At 37.1% G+C, this 24,821-nt stretch overlaps 1 protein-coding gene across 1 annotated transcript in view; it reads right to left on the bottom strand.

The window, feature by feature from the left end:
- Nucleotides 1–24,821, bottom strand: part of QSER1 (glutamine and serine rich 1) — a 73,115-nt gene that overhangs the window by 23,821 nt on the left and 24,473 nt on the right. The window contains exons 2-4 of the mRNA XM_036762583.1: nucleotides 15,852–15,964; nucleotides 15,012–15,173; nucleotides 4,360–8,016 (exon numbers count right to left, since the gene is read on the bottom strand). Coding sequence (XP_036618478.1) covers nucleotides 4,360–8,016; nucleotides 15,012–15,147 — 3,793 coding nt within the window. The 5' untranslated portion in view covers nucleotides 15,148–15,173; nucleotides 15,852–15,964. The remainder of the gene's footprint in view (nucleotides 1–4,359; nucleotides 8,017–15,011; nucleotides 15,174–15,851; nucleotides 15,965–24,821) is intronic.

The following is a 24,821-nucleotide window of genomic DNA, read 5'->3' as shown; positions in this document are numbered from 1 at the left end:
ATTTATAAGTACATATGTCTTGGAGGAACAATGAAAACCAACAATTAATTGGCACATAAGAAAAAGATGGAAAAAAACAGTTAGACTAGGCCAAATATATAGAAGTTCCATGCTGGAGGTAACAATTTTGAGGACCACAAGGGACAATCTCAAAGGTGCCTGGAGAAGACATGTAAAGTGTACAGTGCACGCACACACCTCCCCCCCTCAGACTTTGTTACCCAAAACGGTAGCAAAGATCACTAATAACTACCAACTCATATGCTTACTTTCTCATCTATACTTGATTTTTTTATGAGAGTAATCTACTCTTGCATAAAGGCCATCCTCGATGAGAGGGAAATAGGAAGGTTTTCACTAGTGACATTCCACAGTAGACTCACATCTTTAAGAATACATTGCCTATGTAAAGAATGCATAATAAACATTTAAAGAATGTGTACTCCTGAGCAGTAGGAAAAAAACCCCACTAGATTTGGAGTAAAAAGATCTAGATTTAAAAAAATATATTTTTAAAAAAGATCTAGATTTAAATCTTTGCTTTGCCAAATATTACCTATGTAACCTGTGGTCTCAGTTTCCTTATATATTTTCAAATCTACCTATCCAGCCCCAGCCTCTTTGCTAACCTTCAGTCTCACATCTCCAGCCGCTTTTCAGACACCTTGAATTGGATATCCAGTAGACCTCTTCACCTCCTCATGCCCAAAACAGAATTCATTATCTTTCTCCCTAAGCCCTTCCCCACTCCATCAATCCCCATTACTGTACAGAGCAATTCCATCCTCCCAGTCCCTCAGCATCCCCTCCCTTACTCAATAAACTCTAATGGCTCCCTACTGTCTCTAGGATTAAATACAAAATGCGGTTTGGCATTCAAAGTCCTTCACAATTCAGCCCCCTCCTACTTTTCCAGTCTTCTTACATCTTACTCCCAGCCAAGTTCGATCCAGTGACAATGGCCTCCTGACTGTTCCACAAACAAGACATTCCATTTCTTGGCTCTTAAATCATGGAATAAGAGATTTATTGACTGTAATTCTGGATAAGAGAGGCCATTCACCTATGAGTCAAATAGGACTTCTTCATTGATATGCAGACCTTTTCAGGAGAAAGATCCACACTAACCATTCATTTACACACACTGTGAGCAATGCATGCTGTGCAATGTACTGAGGAAAAAACAAAGATAGAATATATCTGTAAAAGACATTACAATCTCATAATTTTTTTGCATTGTATGATATGCCAGAGATTTAGGACAAGGCATGTGTGTGCCCTAAGTAGGCTTTGCAAACTTCCCAATCTGTATCACCTCCTAAAACAATGGTTTCCAAATACTCTTGATTGTGTATACCTATAAGTAAAAACTTTGTGACCTTCCAAGCACTTCCTTTAAGACTCAGCTCCAGTGCTGCCTTCTAAAAAAACCCTTCAAGATCTGCTCAGGTACTATTGGCATCCCCTACTCCCTATCACTGTTTTCTCCAGCTAGACTGTAAGTGCCTTAGTGTTCCCAGAGACTAGCATACTGTCCAGGACATAATAGGCACTTAATAAATGTTTGCTGATTGATAGATCACCTACCATTCATCTTCCAAACCCACCTCTACTACTGCTACTGCTGCTGCCACAGCCTCTTGCTAAGTTTTCATCTGTTCCCATCATCACCATCACCACCAACCAAAATTCTTCAAAATAGATGGAGAGGAACAGAAGAAACATGAGGCTGCCCTGATAGTCTTGATGTGCCACATCTGAGTACTCATTACCACTGCCAAGTCCCTGGCTCACTGCAAGTCTGTCTACAGTGCCACTGCTGAAGCCCAGTTGAACTGCTACAACATTCACTCAAGTGAAAGGACCTCTGGCTGAAACAAAGTGAGTAGGAATAGGGACTTATATTCTTCATACATTCCTACCAACTGTGTTAGCCCCTGAAGTGCACAGTCCCCAATTTGGAGATCCTGCAACAAAGGCTTTGATTCTTTGTTCTATCTAATAAATGTCACCACAGAATAACTACCTGTGTGATCCAGAATTTTCTGGCATTCCAAATGTCTGCATTCATAAAAAGCAATTTTTACACTCTTATTGTATTCTCCTTCAATATTTTGTTCTAGGTGGCTGCCTATTTTACCTCTACCCCTAATCAGAACACCAGGAAGAAGAACCTAAAGAAGGGAAAATCTAACTATTCTCCTCATTGTATATACTATGGATGTTCTATTTTTCTTCTCAGTTCTTTTCATTATAATCATTCCTTGTTGAGATCACTCACAAGATTACTCAAAACACTTTGAAACTATCATTTCAAACCTGTGTTTTTCATATACTGTCTCAGGAATCCAATTAGGCACAAACAACTTCCATTAATTCTACACTAAAAATATCAAAGAAGAATCTTTAGAAATTCTGCTTTTAAGAAGTACAGACACCTTTTTGCTTAACTTTTTTTCCCCTTTGCTAAAAGGAAAGACTAACCAAGGAGAGAGGCACATATAGCAACAACTGATGCAAAACCAAAACAATCGAATTTTAAAAACAAGGAGTTCACACCCACTTTTATAATAAATCCACATCACTGGCTTTTTCACACTTTATTAACATAATTTTCTCCCTAAATCTGAAAAGAAAGCTGGAAATGTAAATAATTTGGTGACTTTATTAAAATTTCCACAATTCTAAGATCAGAAATTTAAATTTGTAATGAACCTCGTAAGCCATCTAATCCAACCCCTTAATTTTATAGAAGAGGTAAACTAGGTCCATGGAGACTAAGTGATTTGCCCAAGGTCACTTAGCCTACCAAATATGAGAGATGCAATATGAACCCTGGGCCTTTGACTTCAGTCATTGCTCTTTCCACTGACCCATACTGCCTCTTTAGACCATTACTGTGTACTGCAGTGGCGTCAGACTCAAAAAGAAATGGATCCCATGCAGCAAACTGACTTAGAAAACATTACGTTATACTGCATTTTAAAATTTATTTTGTTAAATATTTCCCAGTTACATTTTCATATGGTTTGCAGTTGGGAGTTTTGGGGGAATTTTGCAGCTGAGAGCCAATACACAGCAGGTGTGTTGCTGCTCCTTTTCCTCAAGGTACTCCCTGAATTGACACCCAAAACCCTCCATGACCTTGTAGATGGTCTTTAGATTTGTCATGGCTTTTCTGACTCAGGGACCCCAGTGCTGGGCAAACACTCAAGGATATCAAAGGCAGATCCCCACACACCAAAGTATCTATCTACAGCATCATAGCAAAAAGCAGCAAACAAAACCAGTACTCAATGACTGCAGAATGGCTAAACAAATTGTGATATAGGAATGTAAAAGCATATTGTTGCACTTTAAGAAACAATGTATATGAAGAATACAGAGAAGACCTGAACTGATAAAAAGAGACATCTATGGAACCAGGAAAACAATATACATAATGTACTAAAAAAAAATTCAAAGGACAAATTTGATCTTATAAAAGAAATCCTGACATCTGACAGGAATGGAATAGGCAGAATGACTAAGTAGATAATGAGAGCTTGCTTTATGAAAGATTACAAGCTTGAGATCCCTTAAAGTCAAAGGACTTTAGGGGCAAAGCCTGACTAAGAAAATGCTTGAGCTGCTTTAAAAAAAAAAGAGGCAGCAACTGCTGTACGTTCTTATAAGAAGATTCAGTTGCAGCTTTCTCTAAAGTCACTTTATATTCTATCTCCTCTTCAATGTTCAGTCCTAGTCTTAACCAACCCTCAGTCTGTCTTATGCAAATGAATGTGAGCACGTTCACACATGTGGCCACCTATACTCCGGTGACCACATTTATCACATCAACTGATTTGACCTCAACTCTTGTCTCCAGGAAAACTCTTAGTTGCTGTCCTGTTGGTGAGTTTAGCAATCCTGCTGGCCTGTCTATTTATACTTTCTTAACCTTCACTTTGTTCCAGGTCTTCCCTTCAACCTAGACCCCAACTGCCTTGCCTAAGACAGGACAAAGTTCTTTTCCAAAGTACTTCAAACGAATTTCCCAATTTTTCTAGAATTATTTTTCTATTATTTATCAGAAACTACTAAGAAAAAAAGTGCTAGCTATGACCAGCCCACTCCACCATCCACTCCCCTCAACCCTCAAGGAAGATAATGGCAATGTAGCATCCACTCCAGCAGAGTAACCACTTCCTCCTGAAAAAAACCATTTAAATTTAGACACATCACCTACAGACCAGCATTTTCTATCCCATTCCCTTCTCTGTACCTACTTTAATTTTTTAAAAAGCTTAAAACTCATAATCCTACTAGAAATTGTTATGCTAGTGCTAACTTACAATCATGACTACCGATGGAAAATTTTACCTGATTTATTTTTTTTATCAGAGGTATCATCCAAAGTAGATAAAACAGTGGAGATGCTCTTTTGAAGATCATTAGCACATCCTCCAGAATCTTCATCATCAGAGGAAAATGAAGGTAAAGCTTCAAAGTTTTTCTTGAGTTCATCAATTTTTTTAGAAGGACTAAAGCCCCCAGCTTCAGATACTGCAGGTGAAGTAGATGAAGTCTTTGGGAGTTGGGTGTGGCAAGGTGCACGAACAACCTGGGTCCCTGGCCGCCTAGTCCGATTTGGCATTCGTACAGCAGGGGCTGAAAACTGCTGTTTGGGTCCAGATTTCAGAAAGTCTAAAAAAGAGGCAATAAATCCCGTTTTCACTTCTGGCTGCTTCTCTTCAACTTCTCTGATCTTCTGTCTCATCTTTTCTTGATGCTGATAACCATCATGACAACATTCTGAACTGGAAGAAGAAAATGGCAAGCATGTATCTGTGCCCCTGGAATTCTGACGTTTATTTTGTGGGGGCCATTTTCCCTGTTTCTGGTTACTATTGTTATCATCCTCCTTCATTAGCCCTTTTCCTGTAAGTCTTTTTATCTGAAGGTTGAATTGTATATCTTGGTCATTTTCTTCAGTCTTGACACGGATCATATCCCCAGGTTGTGCCATAGCCATTAGAGGAAGTGAGACTTTATTCTGGGACCCTGTAGCACTACTGTCACTAGCCATATGAAATTCATTCTCTGAAACAGCGCTTTCTCCACTTAGACTTTTACTACTAGTAACAAACTCTTGGTCTCTATTATTTAACAGGCCATCAGTGGGGACTTCATTGTCTTCTTCCGATTCATTAGTGATATGAGAGGTTTTATTCACTGTATCACAGCATTGCTGCTGTTCCTCTATTGCTGAGGGGGTGATATTTTGATCAGGAGTTTCCAGATGCTTTTGATCAAGGTTCATATTCTTTGAATGAATTACAGGTATGGATGAAAGGTTTATAGTAATTTGGCCTCCATTTAAGGAAATATTATTGAGATGTTCTGATTTTCCAACCATGGCTGTCAGGGAGTTGAAGTCTGGAGTCACACGCCTAATATCTGCTGATTGCTGAAAATGGGATTTGGGGTCACCACCATTCTCCACCGTTGGAAGTGTTTCACTTGTAGTTGATTTGGCAAAATCAGATGCTGTAACCCCACAAGCAGCAGCAGTAGCTGCTAAAATATCATCATTTGATAAAATGTTTCTCTCATCACTGAGAAGTATTGACTCTGGAAAACACATGGAACCAAGGGAAACAAACTGATTCTTTGAATCATGTTGATTTGGTTGATTAAAAATGCCTTTTGTTGCCAGATTTTGTTGTAATGGTTTAGAAGATTCTGAGAGATCCATTTTAATAACTTCAGAATTTTGAGGATGAAGTTGCTGCTGAGAATGTCCACCACTGCTCTGAATAATAGGGCTATCCATTTGAAGGAATGGAGGTACTATTTGCTGAGAACTCTGAAGAGGCTGTATCTGTGTTGATACCTTTGCTTGGCCTAAGCCTGCCTGTAAAATTGATTGCTGAAAAATCTGCAAGTCATACCCAGACTCTAAAAGTACCTGTGAATTAGGCAAGGGCAGTTGATGGACTTGTCTTAAAGCATTAGTCTGAATATGAATCTGTGGTGAAGGGTGAATGGCCTGACTATGTTGTTCTTGGACCTGTACTTCATGAACCTTAGGCAGAAGAGGATGTTGCTGGTTTAATTCTTTTGTATTTGTATTTACTTGTGAAGTCTGCATTAAATTTGATGCTTTCTTAATATCATGGCTTGACACATTAGGCATTGGCCCAATCGATTGGGTAAGGTGTGTCATAGTGCTGACCATTCTTTCCTCCTTTTCTTGCTCTTGTAGACTAACACCAACAACTTGATCTTCAAGGCAAGAATTACTTCTAATTACACTCTGAGGATATCTATCATCTGCCTTTGAAATTCTGTAGGCTGGATCTTGAGCATCAATTTCTCCATCAGGCAACCTTTGGGTTGGTGATTCAAGAGATTCTGGCTGCTGTAACACTTGTAAATCTTGCACTGGAAAATCATCTGCTTGTTTTGAGGATGTATACATAGTAGAATCAGGTTTCCTTTTAGTGTAAGATTTTGCATCAGAGGGAGGTCTATTATTTTGTAAGGTTTGTGAATGAACAGGTGATGCAAAAGGAGATGACTGGGCAGGTGGCAAAAATTTATGCGACTGTGGTGATGATGATCCTTGGGTCTGAGCACTTTGAGAAGAATGCATAGAAATATAATTCTGGGTTGAACTAGAAGCTGGCAAATTCTGGACTTGAGGTGAAGAAGAAAATGGAAGAGATGATGATGTTAATGTTAGAGACTGACCTGAAGTATAGTTTTCCGAAGGGCTACCAGCTGACAAAACTTGTGATTGAGATGAGAAACTAACCTGTGATTGACTGACAGTAGATAAACCCTGAGAGTGACCAGAAGAATAGCTCTGAGACTGGCTAACTGAAGAAATATCTCTTGTTTGAGTAGAGTAGTTCTCATTTGTAACTGAAGATAAAACCTGCTGTTGATCAGGGGAGTAACTAATTGTCTGACTTTCAGAAGTTACTGTTTGAGATTGACTAGAAAAAGTCAGTGTTTTATACAAGGGTGGCAACTTCTCAGCTTTACTGTGTGTGTAAACCTGTGAATGAACAATAGATGGCACATTGTGTGACTGTGTGGAAGCATAATTTTGGGACTGGCTAACTGACAAAAGGCTGGGTAGTTGAGCTGTAGAATAAATTTGTGCTTGGCCTGACATCACAGAACCCTGGTTGTGTAAAGATTTGGAATAGCTTTGTTTTAGCACAGGAGGCATCACACTTTGAGGTTTGGGGGTCTTAGTTGACCTTGGTGGTTGCTTTGTAGAACAGTTTTTTACTTTTGAAGTAGGAAGATAGCTGGGTGATGGAATTGTAGATGGGTAAGACTGAGCCAGTCCCACTGAAACCTGGGAGGTCTTCTGTTGTGGTCCTCCATTGCTCACCTGAGTAGAATCTCCAATTGAGTTACAAGATAAAGATGGCTGCCTGGTTGTATCCTGAAAATCAGCTACACTTGCATTTGAAAAATAACTAGGTAAGGAATGCTGTGAACCAGTCAGTTGTGTCTGAATAGACTGAGTATTTGAAGGCCGCTGATGGTGTTTAATAACACTACATTCTCGAAGAACTCTTTCAATGGATGTAGTAGAACCAGTAAAAACTGATGAGCTGTAGGCTTGAGAAGCTTGCTGGGCTCCTCCAAGGGGTGAAGTTAACAAGCTAAACTGAGGTTGTAAGAGGTGGGGTGCAGACTCTTGAGCTGAACGATATGTAGAAGACTGAGGTGGTATACTGGTACTTAACACAGAACTGCCCAGGCGTTCAAATGCCAAAGAGGCTGTGTGCTGTGAAGTCTTGATCTGTAGCAAAGGGTCATGAGGATTTAAAATACCATTTGAAGTATTATTGAAAGTTGAATCTTGAAGTGTCAGAGGTGGGGTGGTAGCAAAGTTTCTATTGCTGAAGGTGTTGGGATGCTGATAAGTGGAAAGAGTGGATGTTGATGGAAAAGTTCCAGTGGTTGGCAAAGCTCCAGTAACAAACAGCTCAGTTGTTGTTGAGGAATGCATACCTATGAGGAGAAAAAAATACAACCAGTATTTATAAAAAGATAGTACAAACAAATATGTAGTACAGATTTGGTAGCAGTGAAAAATTCTCACATATACCTCACCTCCTGCCTATAAGGAAAAAAAAATACTGATAGGAATAACTCTTGAAAATTAGTGAATTATAAAATTCACTATCCAAAAGTACTTAACAAAGTTTTATTAAATCCAAAAATCATACATGCTATTTGAAGTTCACGTGAATGGGTATTTAATTGGAATTCACCTATTTTTACAACAGGGTAATTAAAACATTATAAAGGCAAGCACACATTATGTTGGTACACATTTTCATCTTCGAAAAGAATCTAGCCAAAAAAATTATAAAGTTAACTAAAATGAGCACAAAAATTATAATAGTTACAAATTAACATTAAGCTGCCCACAGTCTAAGTGACAAATACATTTTAAATATTAAGGCTTAAAATACTAACAGGTTTCTGTTGTCAAAACATACATGTTTTTCTTACATTTTAAATTTGAAATTACTTAGCAAAGATATTACAAGAGATGCATGACAGTTATAAAAATGTGAGGAAATATTAAAAGCATATGCTTTGGAAATATTCCACGGCCCTAATATGTAGATTCTACTTCTATTTCAATTCTCCTTCCTCTGTTAAATGTCAAAAAGTGTTTCCTTCTCACAAAGATGAGAAAATGTCTAGTACAGCACTAGCAACAGCAGGCACTCTAACAATTAGTTTTTAATTATTAAGATAGCTGTATAAACAGGCTGCGCAGTAAGACAACAATAATTGAAACCTAATTTAAAATTATACTTATGTGATTCTGTCTCACCATATCGATATATTGTCATTAATAACAGAATGCCCTAAAACCAAAGCAGCATGGCACAGTGAAGAGAATGCTGCGCTTTGGAGTCAGAGGACTAGAGTTCATATTCTTTTTTTAACACCTGGGCAAGTCCCTTAACCATTAGGCAGTGCAGGCAACTCCCCAGAGTTTATCTAGTGAAACAGGAAGTGAAGGTGGAGGGAATCCTCACAGCAGGAGATCTCCATGTCAAAAGAATTTTTGTGTATTCTTTTGCATTTTCTCTAGATAGAGGTGTTGTATAGAAATGCAGAGAGGTGTGAGAAAAAGGGGAGTGCTATACAGCAAACCTGTAGGCTTTAATAGGAGAGTCACCACCACCTTCTCTGCTCAAATTTAATCCCCCAGCCAGATTTAATACCAGTCCCCAACTTCACCAAAAATAATGGCAGCAGTGACCTAATAGGCATGTGCTGTATGGTGTAAACAGCTGACTTCCAAAGATAACTGAGAAGATTAGGGAAGAGCTGGGGTCTCATGATATGGGTAATCCTTCTTGGTTCCATACTTCAGCTCTCACTCACCAAATGAACAGTACAGATGTATGTAAATGGAGTTCTAAAGGCCAACTAGTTCATCTCAGTATAGAAAACGTGGTAAATGTTGTTGACACTTGGCCGCAACGTAGCCTCTGACACCCTCAACTGGAGATAGTACTTACCTCTGCCCTACAATACTATTTTGTGCAGAGAATACTGCATTTGGAGAGCCAGGAAAGACCTGGGTTTAAACCTCGATACATGTAGTTCTTTCACAGGGTTATAGCAAGGAAAGAGCTTTGTAAACTTTGAAGTGTTCTTTTGATTTCAGATATTATCAGAGTGCTCTCTTTCAAGTTTTCTTGGGCAGATGTCTTTCTTAGGCACTTCAGGGCCTATATGGTTATTAACAATATTACACTATTATGTGCCCTATACCTCTTCCTATCTCTGAACTGTGGCTTTTTTTTTTAAATCAGATGAATTTCAAAGGTGAATCTAGATAAATATCTAGGGGCTCCAGCAAATATAGTAAAAAGAAAAGTGCGGATGTGTGTATAATACATGGTTATAAGGAGGTACTAAGATACTGTGAAGTCATTGTTCCCTCTTTCCGTCTCCAAGGTCACTTTTATTTCACAATGAGGAATTTTAGACAACATCTCCATTCTGTTTAATGCTTTGAAAAGTCTATTAAAATCACTCTGATTGGGCACTGGTAGGTAACAGTATAACTGAAAAAAAATCTCACTATGCCTATATCGTGGGATTCAAAGGCCTAGAACCTGAATTCAATTCAATTATAAGCTTGATACTGATTATAACAATGATTTTTAAAATCAAAAATTTATGGGGCAGCTAGGTGGCGCAGTGAGTAGAGCACCGGCCCTGGAGTCAGGAGGATCTGAGTTCAAATCCGGCCTCAGACACTTGACACATGTACTAGCTGTGTGACCTTGGGCAAATCACTTAACCCCGATTGCCCTGCCAAAAAGCAAAAAAAAAAAAAAAAAAAAAAAAAAAAAAAAAATTTAATAAAAGAATTTTATTCTTTATAATAGTATAATTTTTAAAATTCATGCAAACAAAATACAGATATTTACAAAGAAAGTATCAATTATCTTTTGAAATAAGTGGAAAAAGTCTTCTGTTCCTTTTAAACACACATACACACAAACACCCAACTGAAGCAGAGCTTATTTCCCCCAAAAAGAAAATGTAATTCTACTTAAAGCCTGAATAACAAGCTTCAAACTAATTTTTTTTACAGATTGACAGCCTGAATTTAAATCTGTAACATGAAAAGACTTTAGGAGAGGGAAAAAAAGCTTTTCTACAGTATTAGTTTAATGAGATGATGAGATATTATAGTTCAGACATTTTATTTGAGGAACTTGCCTATATTTCTTTTATTCATCACTTGACAATATTTGCACTATTACTTTTAAGAATTTCTCATTCATAATCTAGTTGCCAAGTTTAAAAAGCCTTAAAGATACTAAATATTTGTAGAACTATTAAGAAAAATGAGATAAAACAGGAGGGAATAAAAAACGTCACACAAATCATAAATTTGAAATGAACTCATTTTTAGACTAGCATCTTGTGATAGCTTTGCTTAATAAAATGATTGTTTTGTATTTTGGCAAGTATTTTGTATAACATACAAAAATTAATCTTCTATAACTTTTTGCTATGCTACACATGAAGCCCACAAGTAGAAAAATAAATTAGATCAAGTCTTTTCTACTTAGAAAACTGCTGCTCCTCCTAAAGGGAGAAAGAAGCTAGAATCAAACACATATGTATCTCTATGTATTCATATAAATCAGATATACACACACATACATACACATACATGAAAATCTATATAATTTTAAACTTGTCATGCCTCATCATTGCCAAAAATATTTAAGCTTTTAAATTATATGCAACAAACCTCTGAATGCTGCCTATAAGAAATTCTATGTTCTATGGTTTTTATGGTATTAATAATCTATATATTCTCAAGGCATATTTTCTATGAAATCCCTGCTAGAACAAGAATCCCCTTGGCCATGAGTGTGGTATGTGTTCACTCAACCTCTGTTCAAAGATGCTTAATGAAGAGAGAACTCACTGACTCCAGGCGGAACCTATTAAACCCGAGGACAGATTTAACTCTGCCAACATATCTCAGTGTTAGAAGGCAGCACAGAGACCATTCTAATCTAACCCATACCTGAACTATTTTCTTAAAAAAAAATTATTAGGAATATTTTTTCCTTACATCAAACCTAAATCTTCCTTTGTATAACTCTGATTAGCCAGCATGACACTACTATGGATACTGGAATTTTGGAATCAAAGAACCAGGGTACGAATCTCATTTCTGCCATGGATGTACCTACATGACACAAGACAAATCAGTTAGCCTCTTTAGGCCTCAGTTTCTTCATCTTTAAAATGAGTAGTTAGACTAGATGAACTCTTAACAATTCTTCCACCTCTACATGGTGTAGAATAAACCTAATCACTTTTCCACATGACAGACCTACAAGAACCCGAAGACAGCCTTCTTTTCTCCAGGCTAAACATCCCTAACTCCATAAACTCATTCTTATATGGCCTAACTTCCAGGCTATTCATCAGTCTACTGCCTCCCTCTGGATGCACAGTAGTTTCATCAACATCATTTCTAATATGTGGTACTCAGAACAGACAACCATACTCTCTAACTGAAGTCAAAACAAAGCAGACTACAGCAAGACTCCCACCTTCCTCACAGGCTCATAAATTTAGAGCTGGAAGGACCTTATGACCATCTGAGATGAAGGGTCTTGCCCAATGGTATACTACAGTTAGTAAGCGTGGCATAGCTGACATCTGAACTCAGCTCCTCTGATCCTAAATCCAGTGTTCTTTCCACAATATCACACTGTCTCTCCTACAAATCACAGTCCTGGAAATCAATAAGCCTCTCAATAGAGTCTAAAATTACATTCTTCCTTTGAAAGCTATATCTCATGAGGATTAACATTGAACTTTGTCAGGACTGGGTTGAAAGCCCCGGCTTTGCCATTTACTGCTAGTGTGAGGCAGGGAAACTTCTTGGGCCTTGGTTTCCTCATTTGTAAAACGACCTTGATAGGTCCTCCCAACTCTAAATTTGTCATCCTATGAAAATTCCATGACCTGAGAGTTGGAAAGGACCTCAACAGCAACCTAGTTCAATCTATATGTGAAAGGAACCCCCTCAATGACTATGACAGCACCGAGATGGGGGGAAAACATATCTGATGCTCCACTACAGTAATTCTAACAAAAAGGAAATGAAACTGATTGGACATGACCTATTGCTGATAAAGCCATACTGGATGCCTGTGATCACTACTTCCTTTTCTAGATCCTCACTAACTGTCCTTCTAATGATGCATCAGAGGGTTTTGTCAGGAATCAAAGTCAAGCTCGTTGGCCTAAAATTTGAAGACCATACTCTCTTGCTTTTCAAAGTTGAGACCTAGTCCCTTCTCTAGTCATTGGGTATCTCTACCATTCTTCACCTTCTTTCAAATATAATAACAGTGTTTCAGTAATCTTACCTACCAGTATTTTCAATACCTTAGAATGTACACAGTTCATTTGGACCAGATGGCTTGAATTCACAAACAGCAACTGGGTGCTATCTCCTTACTCCTTCACTTCTTTATTAGCTATTTTTCTTTTGGACTTCCTAATCCAAATATTGTTTTCTCATTGGAAGAAAAAACAGAAGGAGTAGCTCTGCCTCTTGTCCTCTGTTATTGTGCCATGTGCCCTTCACAGTGGCCCTATTCCTTCTCTGATCTTTTTTTTCCACTGATATAGCCCAAAAAAGTTCTATTGCCATCTTGAGCTCGTCTCTCCAGCCTCACCTGATATCCTTGCTCTAGCACTCCTAACACTATTCTTTTAAAAAAAAAAATCTTATTTTTTCCAGTTACATGTAAAGACAAATTTTAACATTAATTTTATTTTAAATTTTGAGTTCAACACTTTCTCCCTTCCTTCCTCAGCTCTTTCCTACCCTAAGATGGTAAGTTATTTGATATAAGCTGTATGTGTGCAATCATTAAAACATATTCCCATATTAGTCATGTTGTGAAAGAAGAAAGAGACCAAAAGAAAATTCCACGAAAAAAAATGAAGAAAGTGAAAACAGTATGTTTCAATCTGCATTCAGCTCCATCAGTTCTTTCTCTGGATGTGAATAGCATTTTTCCTCATGAGTACTTTGGAACTGTCTTGGATCATTGTATTGCTGAGAAGAGCTAAGTCATTCATAATTGGTCATTGTACAATGTTGCTGTTATTTTGGACGATGTTCTCTTGGTTCTTCTTGCTTCACTTCGCATCAGCTCATGTAAGACTTTCAAGGTTTTTCTGAAATGTCTGCTCGTAATTTCTTATAGCATAACAGTATTCCATTACAATCATATGTGACAATTTGTTCAGTGATTCCCCAATTGATGGACATCCCCTCAATTTCTAATTCTTTACCACCACAAAAAGAATTGCTATAAATATTTTTTGCACAAGTAGGCCCTTTTCTCTTTATATTTATCTCTGGGATACAGACCTAGTAGTGGTATTGCTGGATCAAAGGGTATGTGTGCACAGTTTGATTGTCCTTTGGACATAGTTCCAAATTGCTTTCCTGAATTGTTGGATCAGTTCACAACTCCATCGATTGTGCATTAGCATTTCAATTTTCCCACATCCTCTCCAACATTTATCATTTTCCTTTTCGGTCATATTGGCCAATCTGATTAAGTGTGAGGTGGTACTTCAGAATTGTTTTAGTTGCATTTCTCTAATCAATAGTGCATTTTTTCATATGATTATAAATAACTTTGATTTCTTCATCTGGAAACTTCCTGTTCATATCCATTGACCATTTATCAATTGGGGAATGACTTGTATTCTTATAAAATTGACTCAGTTCTCTATATATTTGAGAAATGAAGCCTTATCAGAGACATTTGCTATAAAAACTTTCCCAGCTTTCTGCTTTCCTTCTAATCTTGGTTGTACTGGTTTTGTTTGTGCAAAATCTTTTTAATTTAACATAATCAAAATTACTCATTTTATATCTCATAATTCTTTATATCTCTTGTTTGGTCACAAATTCTTCCCTTCTCCATAGATCAGTCAGGTAAACTATTCCATGTTCTCCTAATCTGCTTATGGTATCACCCTTTATATCTAAATCATGTATTCATTTTGACAATGGACAATGCTGGTCTATACGTAGCTTCTGCCATACCATTTTTCAGTTTTCCCAACAGTTTTTGTCTAATAGTGAGTTCTTGTTCCAGAAGCTAGATCTTTGGATTTATCAAACACTAGATTACTACTGTCACTTATCACTGTGTCTTGTGCACCTAATGTATTCCACTGATCCATCGCTCTATTTCTTAGCTAGTAACAGATGGTTTCAGTGATTGCTGGTTTATAATAAAGTTTGAGATCTGTTACAGTTAGTCCTAACACTATTCTTAAAGGGCCATACCAAATTTTTGTTTTCATCATAGAGAAAAATCTTGTGTATACATTATTTTAAAATTATGTTAAATCACGAGTTATTAGTTTGCTGATAAACCTCAAAATTTAGAAAATATTACCTGTCTGCCATGATGGAGCCCTGAATTGTGGTAAAAGAGTAGTTCCTGAAGAAGTGGCTGGAGTAGTTTGGGATTCAATAGCAGATAGGAAATTCATCACTGAAGATTCTTTAGTATTAGTGCCAGCACTGTTCATATTTGTATCGAATATTCCAGAGAGACCTACATATTAAAATAAAATATATTATAAAAATAAATATACATATTGTTTCCACCCACATTTACAAAGACAAGTTCCTGAAGTTTACAATTAATTTGAAATAAAGAAAATTCTTCCCCAATAATGCTGAGTTTCAATTAAATTAAAATTTACTTTAAAAATTCTAGTCTCTTAGGGCTTCGTGTCGCCCACCTGTAATCCCTGCTTAGTGGAAGAGGCTGAGGCTGATATATGACCTGAGTTCAGGAGTTCTGAACTGCAGCAGGGTTAAAGCCTAGGAGGTGTCCACTGTTAAATCCAGCACCAACATGACGAGTGAATAGGAGCCAACAGGCTTCCTAGGGAGGACTGAAAACTTCTGTGCTGATCAGGATTGAGACAGGCTTGGGAGGAGCTGCTGTGCTTCCAGCCTGGGCAAGATAGGGAGACCCGGTCTCAAAAACAAACAAAATAAAACCCTATAGCTTCATTTCTCTAAATATTATGTAAATTTTTAATCTAATAATTGTCTTTATTAATCCATCAGTATGATAGAAAGTTTTCATTCTTCTATTTACTTGAGTTTCCTTTTAGTATGACTCTCTTTTCATCCATATTCATAACTCAGAATATATGCAGCATTCCCACCCCCTTCTGAAATCTGGGGGGAGTCATGACAGACTTGACAACAAAGCTGTTACCAGTGGAATGATGTGTGGCAGCATATCCAGGAAGCTGATGAGAGGCGCCATAATTCTGTCTGTGAAGAAGATCCGTTTCAGATTGTGATGAATGTCCTCCTCCATAGTTTAAACTAGAGAATATTAAAAGTAGAGACTAAAGATAACATGTCCCACACCACAAACAGACAAAACTTAGGTAAGCCAAAAAGCTTTAACCAATAATTTGATTAACACCACTATAGATATAAATCAATGAAACAAAAGTTAGTTTGATCAAAATAAACAAAGGATCTGTGACTTTCTCCCATGGAAGGTAGAAATGGAAATTCCTGGTAAGGAAACTTCCTCACCAAACAGGGAGTTACTTGAAGCAGTCTAGAGTCAGAACCTAATATTCCTTACTCCAAACCCAGGATGCTGTCAGATAATAAGGAACATGTTTCTGATTTAGGCTAGATAAACATTTCAATAAATACCACCTTTAGAGTCTCAAATCAGTTTTTAACAATAAAATAAAATATTTTCATCTGTATATACATGTATATACAATTTTACAGACTTTTCTTTCTACTCTTTTCATTTTTCCAGCCCTGCCATTTCAGTTATATTCTAACTAACAAGCATTTATTAGTCCTGGGTGCTAGGGGTACAAGAATGCACTCAAGTACTTTCAGAGATTCTATAAACTCTTATTATTTGCATAAATAAATAAGTTTTGTTTAATTCAAAGCAAAAGTTAAAAAAAACCCACCACATTTTCCAGGCCTCTCTTGAACACCTCCCCGAACTTCTAGAGGACCCAGAAATTACCTTTTTTTTTTCCTGATATGCCATTATGTTGTTTAAATAAGCACAATGTAAGCTCCTTAAGGGCAGCAATTGTTTCACTATTATCTATCCCCAAAGTCTGGCAATTGTCTGACACACAAGTGCAATAAACATTTAGCAATGGACTAAACTGAGGAATGTTTTTGTACTTATTCGAATATAGATATTTGGCATTCTCAGAATTTCCTAAACTTGAAAGGTCAACAATGCCTGCCCTCAAGGAGCTTCCATTCTAATGGGGTAACAACATATGAATAACTAGGTCTGTACAAGACAAAGAGGACAAACTGAAGGAAATACTGGAAGAGAAGGTGCTAGAAGCTAAGACCAGGAAAGACCTCCTGCAAAAGATGAGACGAGAACTCAGTCTTGAGACCAAACATAATAGACAAGGAAGAAGATGAAGTATAGCCCAAACCCCTCTAAACTACTGTACAAAGACCTAGGAAACACTAAACCAAGTCCTGATCAAGTATTACAAGGAAAATTCACAGTGAGTCATTTTTCCAGACCAGGTCAATCAAGGTCTTAGGATGCTGGGGACAGGGTCTAGCTAGGAAGTCAGAAAAAAGAACCTTTCATTAGGGATCGAGATGGGGCTTGGGGATATATACTAGGGCAATAAGAGGTTTGAGATTTGGTACAGAAGAGCCTATACCTGTGCAGGGCATAGGAACAGGTGCCAAATGGCATGCCTGTCAAACCCTAGAGCTGAATTATAGATCCAGCATGGACTTGGGAAGGGACTTGCATCCCGACAGTCCAGGGCAGAGAACGTTTGGGAGCCTAAAACTGTATGCTGGGCAAAGAACAGAAACAGAACATTAGTAAGCAGTCACTGTGTGGTTCTGACCCTTGGATTTTAGATCCAGCCCTCAGCCCAGTCTGAAAACTACAAATGAATAACCAGGTCAGGAGCTCAGGACCCAAGGGGGCCTACAATTTTGTCATCCTAAACCTGCAGAGATATCCAGCTGGTAGATGGTATTTGAGGCCAGCAATAATCTAATTAAGATCTAACCAAGGGCAAGTCCATAGTGCTAGGAGTTTGCACAACTCAAACCCAGAGAGCAGTGATTAGATAGCTTTGGGTTCATGGAAAGCTTACAAGTATGGCCAGTCTGAGCAGTGTACACTTCCTTGATTACAAAATCTCATATTCTCGTTGGGCCATAACCTCTTCTTATTTCATCTTTTTCTATAATTAACTTCTCCTAAACCCACTCTTCCACCTCATTGGATTTTTCCCTCTCTTGGTATTTTTCTTAATCTATTATTTATTTTTAACATTCTTTTCTTTCTAAATTTTCAGTTCTAAACTCTCTCTCTTCCTCCCTCCACCCACTGAGAAGGCAAGCAATATATTGATTATACATATGAAATCATATGAAACATATTTCCTTAGCAGTCATATTTCAAAAAAAAGCAAGAAAAATAAAGAAAGTGAGAAAATTATACTTCAATTTGCACTCAGAGTTCATCATTTCTCTCTCTGGTGGTAGATAGCATTTTTTCATCATGAGTCCTTTGGAATTGTCTTGGATCACTGTATTGATCAGAGGAGCCAAGTATTTCACAGTTAATTATAATTACAACATTGCTGTTACTGTGTACAATGCCCTTCTGGTTCTTTTCATTTAACTCTGCATCAGTTTATATAGCTCTTGCCATGTTTTCCTCACACCACCCTCCCAATCATTTCTTATAGCACAATCATACTCCATCACAGTCATATTCCACTCAAGAGCTCCTGAAAGAAGAAAAATCATGAAAGAAAACTGCCCAGATTTCTTAGACCCAGGGGGCAAACAGAAAATAAAAAGAATCCACTGGTAATTTCCTGAAAGAAACCTCCAAATAAAAACTCTCAAGAACGCTTCAGCCAAAATCCAGAGCTTCCAGATCAAAGAAAAAAAAAATACTACAAGCAACTGGAATGAAAGAATTCAAATGCTAAAGAGCCATTGTCAGGATCATACAAGATTTAGTAGCTGACACTATAAAGGAACAGAACTTGGAACATGATATTCTACAAAGCAAAAGATACAGGCTTAAGACAAAGAATGAGTTATCCAATAAAACTGAACGTACCTACAGGGGAAAAAATGGAACTTTAATGGAAGAGAGTACTTACAGACATTATTGGTGAAAAGAATAGAACTAAGAAGAAACTCTGAAATACAATCATTAGAGAATCAGAAGGGTCTAAACAAGAATGAAACATACACTCTAATGGCGGAAATAAGTGCCCTCCCAGACACCTAATAACAGGAGTCACAGAAGGAATCAAATAAGACAAAGGGCCTTAGAGTGATTTTGTTACATGTTGATTTTTTTTTTTAAAGAAAGGCATGGAAGGGAGAAAAGAATACTCATTACTTCACTCTCAGTTCTAAAGTCTGGAGCTATCCAGTTGGAAGAATGGAAAGTAGGTAGCTGAACCATTGGTCTCTTAATTACTTAACAAAGAATTTGGTCTTGTACTTTAGAGTCAAAAAACCTTTCCAAAAATCAAGTACAGCTTCCCATAGGAATAAGAATTGCAAGGGACCTAAGAGGTATTGCAAACCTTTTATTTTACAATACAGACAAAGAAGGCTAGACAACCTATTTGCTCAACATAATGAACACCAAATCCAAATGTATACTTTCTACTGTAGTAAATAGGCATGATTCAATTCTGTTTTAGAGAAATTGGTGAGATGTCAAGAGCTAACTGTAATAGACTATAATGATAAATTTCCCAGAAAAGCCTTGTGGAATGCTTACAAATCCAAGGATGTAGCTATTTTGATCAAAACAATCAAAATTCATAGTGTATGGGGGATTTAAATTTAATCTTAACTTTTATTAAACTTTCACTTATGTCCAACTGAAGGGGCAGGAAAAAATGAGCCTTTTACCTTGATATGCAATTAAAATAAATGAAAATCTTGCAAAAAATAAAACAATTTGTTAATACTTGTTTCACTAGCATAATATATCGAATAAAAGCATATTTCATTTGTGGCCAGATTCTTATCTGTACATCATAAAATCATTGATCATATTTGTATAAATGAGTGCCAACAACCAGAAATGAGGAGCTAACCCATCAATCTCTGAAATGTTTTAGATGCCACTGCAAATAAGAAAATTCAAATCCTAGATTAGTTTGAATAATTATGTTGTCCATCTTTGCATGTCTTAGTTGCTTAACGATCTTTTTATTGCTTAAGTATTTGTCTTACTGCTATAAAGATTTAATCATCTGCTCGATTATTCCCATTATCAAGATAAGAATTACTATTGTCAGAATGGGCTAGGGATAGATTAAGTAGCTATAAAATTGAGTCAGTAATTAATAATAAATATATTTTATATATTATAATAAATATATTTACATACATAATAAATAAATAATAAATTGAGGTTAGGAAACACATTTATACAGCCCTTTAGAGTTTATAAAGCATTTGCCCTACAATACCCAAATGAAGAAACTCAAAGGGGAAGAAAATTACCATTGGACATATACCTGTTAAGCATCAGAGCCAGGATTTAAACCAAGTCTCTCCTGACTCCCAGGGATCACCCAAATCAAACCAATAATTGCTTGCTACCAAAACCAAAACAACAATACCACCACCACCACTTTAAGTCACTTAATGTACCAGCCAAAGATACATGCCTCAAACTCATTTTGCTAACAAGGTCCTACAAAAGGTACTGCATCTACCATGGAGAAATGAACCTCCTACAGTGGGCAGTAACATATAAATAGGGGAAAGCTCAGCTAGAGAAATCGGTGAATTAATTTAAAGTAAGAATACTTACTAACTTAAATGCTTTCATTTTCAATGGAAGCTACTTGTGTTTTAAATATTCACTTTATGTGTGTCTCTACATGTATGTATGTATATGCATAACTGAGACTACTTGTTACATGAAAACAGTGTCCAAAAACAAAAGAAAGGTATAAATAAGAACAGTAAATACATTATGTTCTTCCTCCAAGTGCTTTCACACACAACAGCCTTTTCTGTATGTTAGCATCAGAAAAGGTGAGGGAACAAATGATGCTAGAAATACAGAATATAATTGAGGGGAATGGGGAAGGGAAGGGAGACCAGTTCTAAAGACAGAAAAGTTATCTTAAATAAGCCAAATCACATTAGAATGCACCAGTATCCATTAACTTGCTAAAGAAATACTGACATGGAGAAAAACATGCCATATGCATTCCCCAGCCAACTCATATATTTAGTTAAAATTAAATAAAAATTAGCACCAAAGAAGGGAGCATAAAGGAGGGGAAGATTAGAGGAAGAAGCCTTTCTACTACCTACCTGGGTCACCGCCAAGCTACTAGCCAATAAAATAGCTACAATACTCCACACTCCATTCCACAAAAGCTCAGGGATAACTTTTAGTGGGACAGCTACAAAGGTGGCACACCAAGATGATATAATTTTCCTTTCTGGCTGTTTCAAATTTGGCAACAGAAAATCTGAACGTAGGTGGAAATTTTTTCAGCTAAAATAAGGTGCACTGACAATTTGAGGCTGGTAGTATGACTCAAAATAAGCAGATATCTGGGAGCATTTTACCCAAGTCAGAGGTAGGACTTGAGAATTCTAAGAGACTTTAGTGGCCAACTAGCACAAACCCAAATGAAACTGGAATCCCCACTGTAGCATACTTGAACCCAGGTCTTTCTACTGACAAGGCCAATTCTCTGTCCACTCTGCTATAGATGCCCTCCATGTGCCCAGAAAATGATTACAAACTGTAAAGCATACAGATGTTAAGGTTAGAGAAAACTGAGGAAGAATATAACTATCTTTAGGTTTTTGAAGGACTTCGAGGTGGAAGAGCCATATTCTCCTCACCCCCAAAGGGCAGAACTCAAAGTAGAAGTTACAGAGGCAGATTTGGACTCAATGTAAGGGTTGGTCTGTGAGGTCCCTGCTAACTCAAATTCTGTGAAATGTGCTACCTTGGGAGCTCGTGAGTTCTACTTCACAATGAGACTTAGTGACCACTCGTCTGATACCATATAAAAGGACTTTTTGTTCAGGTAGAATCAGACTAAATGGTCAGTGGTCCCTTCCAACGTAAATTTTTTGAAACACTTCACTACAAAACACCACTTTGGCAGCAGATACATTTTTACAGTTAAAATGCTCTATTATTCCACTGCCAGATCTTCAATTGAAGGTAAAATCTCAATTTTTAATTTTGCCAGATTACTTGATTCAATAAAGCAAAAGCAGGGAATATCTACTCTAGCAGCCAAATCTAGTCTTTGGCTTAACTTTATCAATCCTTCTGGTCAAGTATTTATAAGTGAAGACCTTATTTACACCTATAGTTGCAATAATATAATGTTTTAATTCTTTAGTGACAATATCCTAAAAGATCACAAGATGGAAATATACAATGTACATTCCTTTCAAACCAGGACTAAATAAATACCGGCTGAATTCAACATGTCTGTATTAGTGGTGTCTTTCACACTTAAGTAAAGCCAATAAACATTTAAGTACCGACTGTGTGCCAGGTGCTGTGCTAAGAGCTAGGGATACAAAGAAAATGGAAAAAATAGTCCCTGCCCTCAAACAACTTATGTGCAAACAAGCCATATACAGGATAAATTGGAGACAATCTCAGAAGGAAGGCACAAAGATTAAAGGGCTGGGAAAAGCTTTTTGTAGGAAGTGGGATTTAATCTGGGACTTGAAGGAAGCTGGGGAAGCTGTGAAGCAGAGATGAGAAGGAAGAGAATTCCAGGCCTGAGGAACAGCCAATGAAAATTCTGTTAGGAGATAGGCCACAGTCACTGGAGTGAAGGGGGTGGGGGAGTCAGTAGGGTGTAAGAAAACTGTAAAAGTATGAAGGGATCAGGTTATAAAGGGCTTTAAAAGCAAAACAGAATTTTATATTTGATTATGGAGGTGAGAGGGAACCACTGGATTGAATTGGGATGGGAAGAGGTGAAGTGTAACATAGTCAGACTTGAGCTTTAGAAAGATCAATTTGACAGCTGAATGGAGATGAGGATAGCCAGGAGTATGGAGATCTGAGGCAGGGAAAACTACTGGGAGACTATTTCAAAAATTCAGGCATGAGGAGATGAAATTTTTGTATCAGGGTGGTAGCAGTGATAAAGGAGGAAGGGTAGTGTATAAGAGAAATACTCTGAAGGTAAAATCAACAGGAATGGCAATAGTTTGGATATGATGGGGTGAAAGTGAGGAGTTGAGGATGACTCCTAGGTTGTGAGCCTGGGGGACTGAGAATATAGTGGTGCCCTTGACAGTGATGGGGAAGTTAAGAAGAGTGGGTTTTTTAAGGAAATACTGAATCATTTTTGGACACATTGAGTTTAAGGTATCTACAGTATATTCAGTTCAAGGTGTCCAATAAGCAATCAGAGATAGGATTTTGGAGGTCAGGACAGAGATTAGGCTGGAAAATTAATCTGAGAATCATATACATAAGAATGACACCTGAAACCATGGAATGAAATAAACAAGTAAAATAGTACAGAGGTACAACAGGCCCAGGACACAGCCTTGGTAACACCCCTTTAAATGACCAGGATAAAGAACTAACTTCTGAAATGCATTTTAAAAATTCTTTGTTTTATTTGTTGACTAGTTTTGTGTTTCCTGTTCTTAATTTTAAAATATGAATAGAATGACACACACACACATATGAACTCTAATAAAGTCCATACAAACTAATTTTTAAAAATCTCAATTGAAAATAGTATAAAGCACTTTGCAAACCCTGAAACATATAAAGTGATCTTTTAAAAACAATTTTAAATAAAAATTTTATTATTTTATTTATATGGACCTCAACTGAAATAGAAAGAGGTTACCTGGCTATAATTATTTAACTCTTGCTAATCTAGTTCATACCAAATTATTTAAATAAGGCTACTCTTTTCAAACTGCCTAATTCTTTAAAAAGCATCATGAAAGCATTATCTTATTTGCTTTAAAAATTCTGGATTTAAGAACATTTTCCTATACACATCAGAACACAAAAGAGGATGGCATATGAAACTGAATCTCCATTTCATCTTTCTTGCTTTAAAAGAATATTTATGTTAAATTTAACGGGATAAAGTTCTTTTTTTAAAAGAGATTTTTTTTAATCAACCGAAATCCATCTTCTCATCTGCTCACCACATCTGAGAACACAAGAAAATGAAACCCATTATAAACATAAACAGTCAATCAAAACAAATTTTTTCATTGGTCAAGTCCAAAAAAAAATTGTCTCATTCTGAGTTCTTCACCTCTCTTCCGGGTGGCATGTTTCCTAATTAGGAATGGAATCTTCGTGCTGACAGCACAATGGCATTCTGTCACATTTATATAACCTAACTTGTTCAACCGTTCTCCAATCAATGGGCACCCCCTCAGATTCCCATTCTTTGGTACCTGAAAAGAAGCTAGATATATTTTTGTACAACCTTTGAGTTTGTTTTGCTAAGGACTAATCCCTCCCTTACTCTGCCCTCCCTCTAATTCTCCTTCCTCCCTTTCCCTATTTAGTGATATGCTGTGTGTGTGTGTGTGTGTGTGTGTGTGTCTTTCTTTTGATCAGATAAGAGTGAGGTTCAAGTGCCAGTGGTTTCCCCCACCTTCTTCTGTTTGTATAGATGTCTACTTGCATACCCTGATTACGTGAGAGAGTTTTCCCCCAACCTTCCTTTCCCTTTACCCCACAGTGTATTCCTCTTTGCTTCTCTTTCCATTTCCTTTTTATGTGTCATCAGGCCATGACAGAACCATTCCTTGGCCTTGTCTAATTAGACTCCCCCATGACCTCTGACGATGATGGAGAGCAGAGGAAATGCATGTGTACTATTACCTTCCCCATCTGAATATAAGCAGTTTACCCTTGTTTAGTCTTTTATCACTGTTCACTCATGTTCACCTTTTTACGTTTTTCTTCATTGTCACTAGCTTCTATTTTGGTATTGTAATTTTATGGAAGTCTGTTGCTTGGGCAAGACTTTGCACAAGTCTTGTAATTCCCTATCCAATGCTTTCTTCCATAGCTCTCATTTCTTTTCCATATTTTTCTTCAAGTGATCTCTTTTCATTTATAAAAACATTTTTAAACTCTTGCTTCATCTCTTTCAGGAATTCTACTTGTTTG

The sequence above is a fragment of the Trichosurus vulpecula genome, chromosome 6, assembly GCF_011100635.1.
Source record: "Trichosurus vulpecula isolate mTriVul1 chromosome 6, mTriVul1.pri, whole genome shotgun sequence".
NCBI classification, from domain to species: Eukaryota; Metazoa; Chordata; class Mammalia; order Diprotodontia; family Phalangeridae; genus Trichosurus; species Trichosurus vulpecula.
The sequence above is the reverse complement of the archived record's forward strand: the minus strand, read 5'-3'. Positions and strand labels throughout refer to the sequence as shown.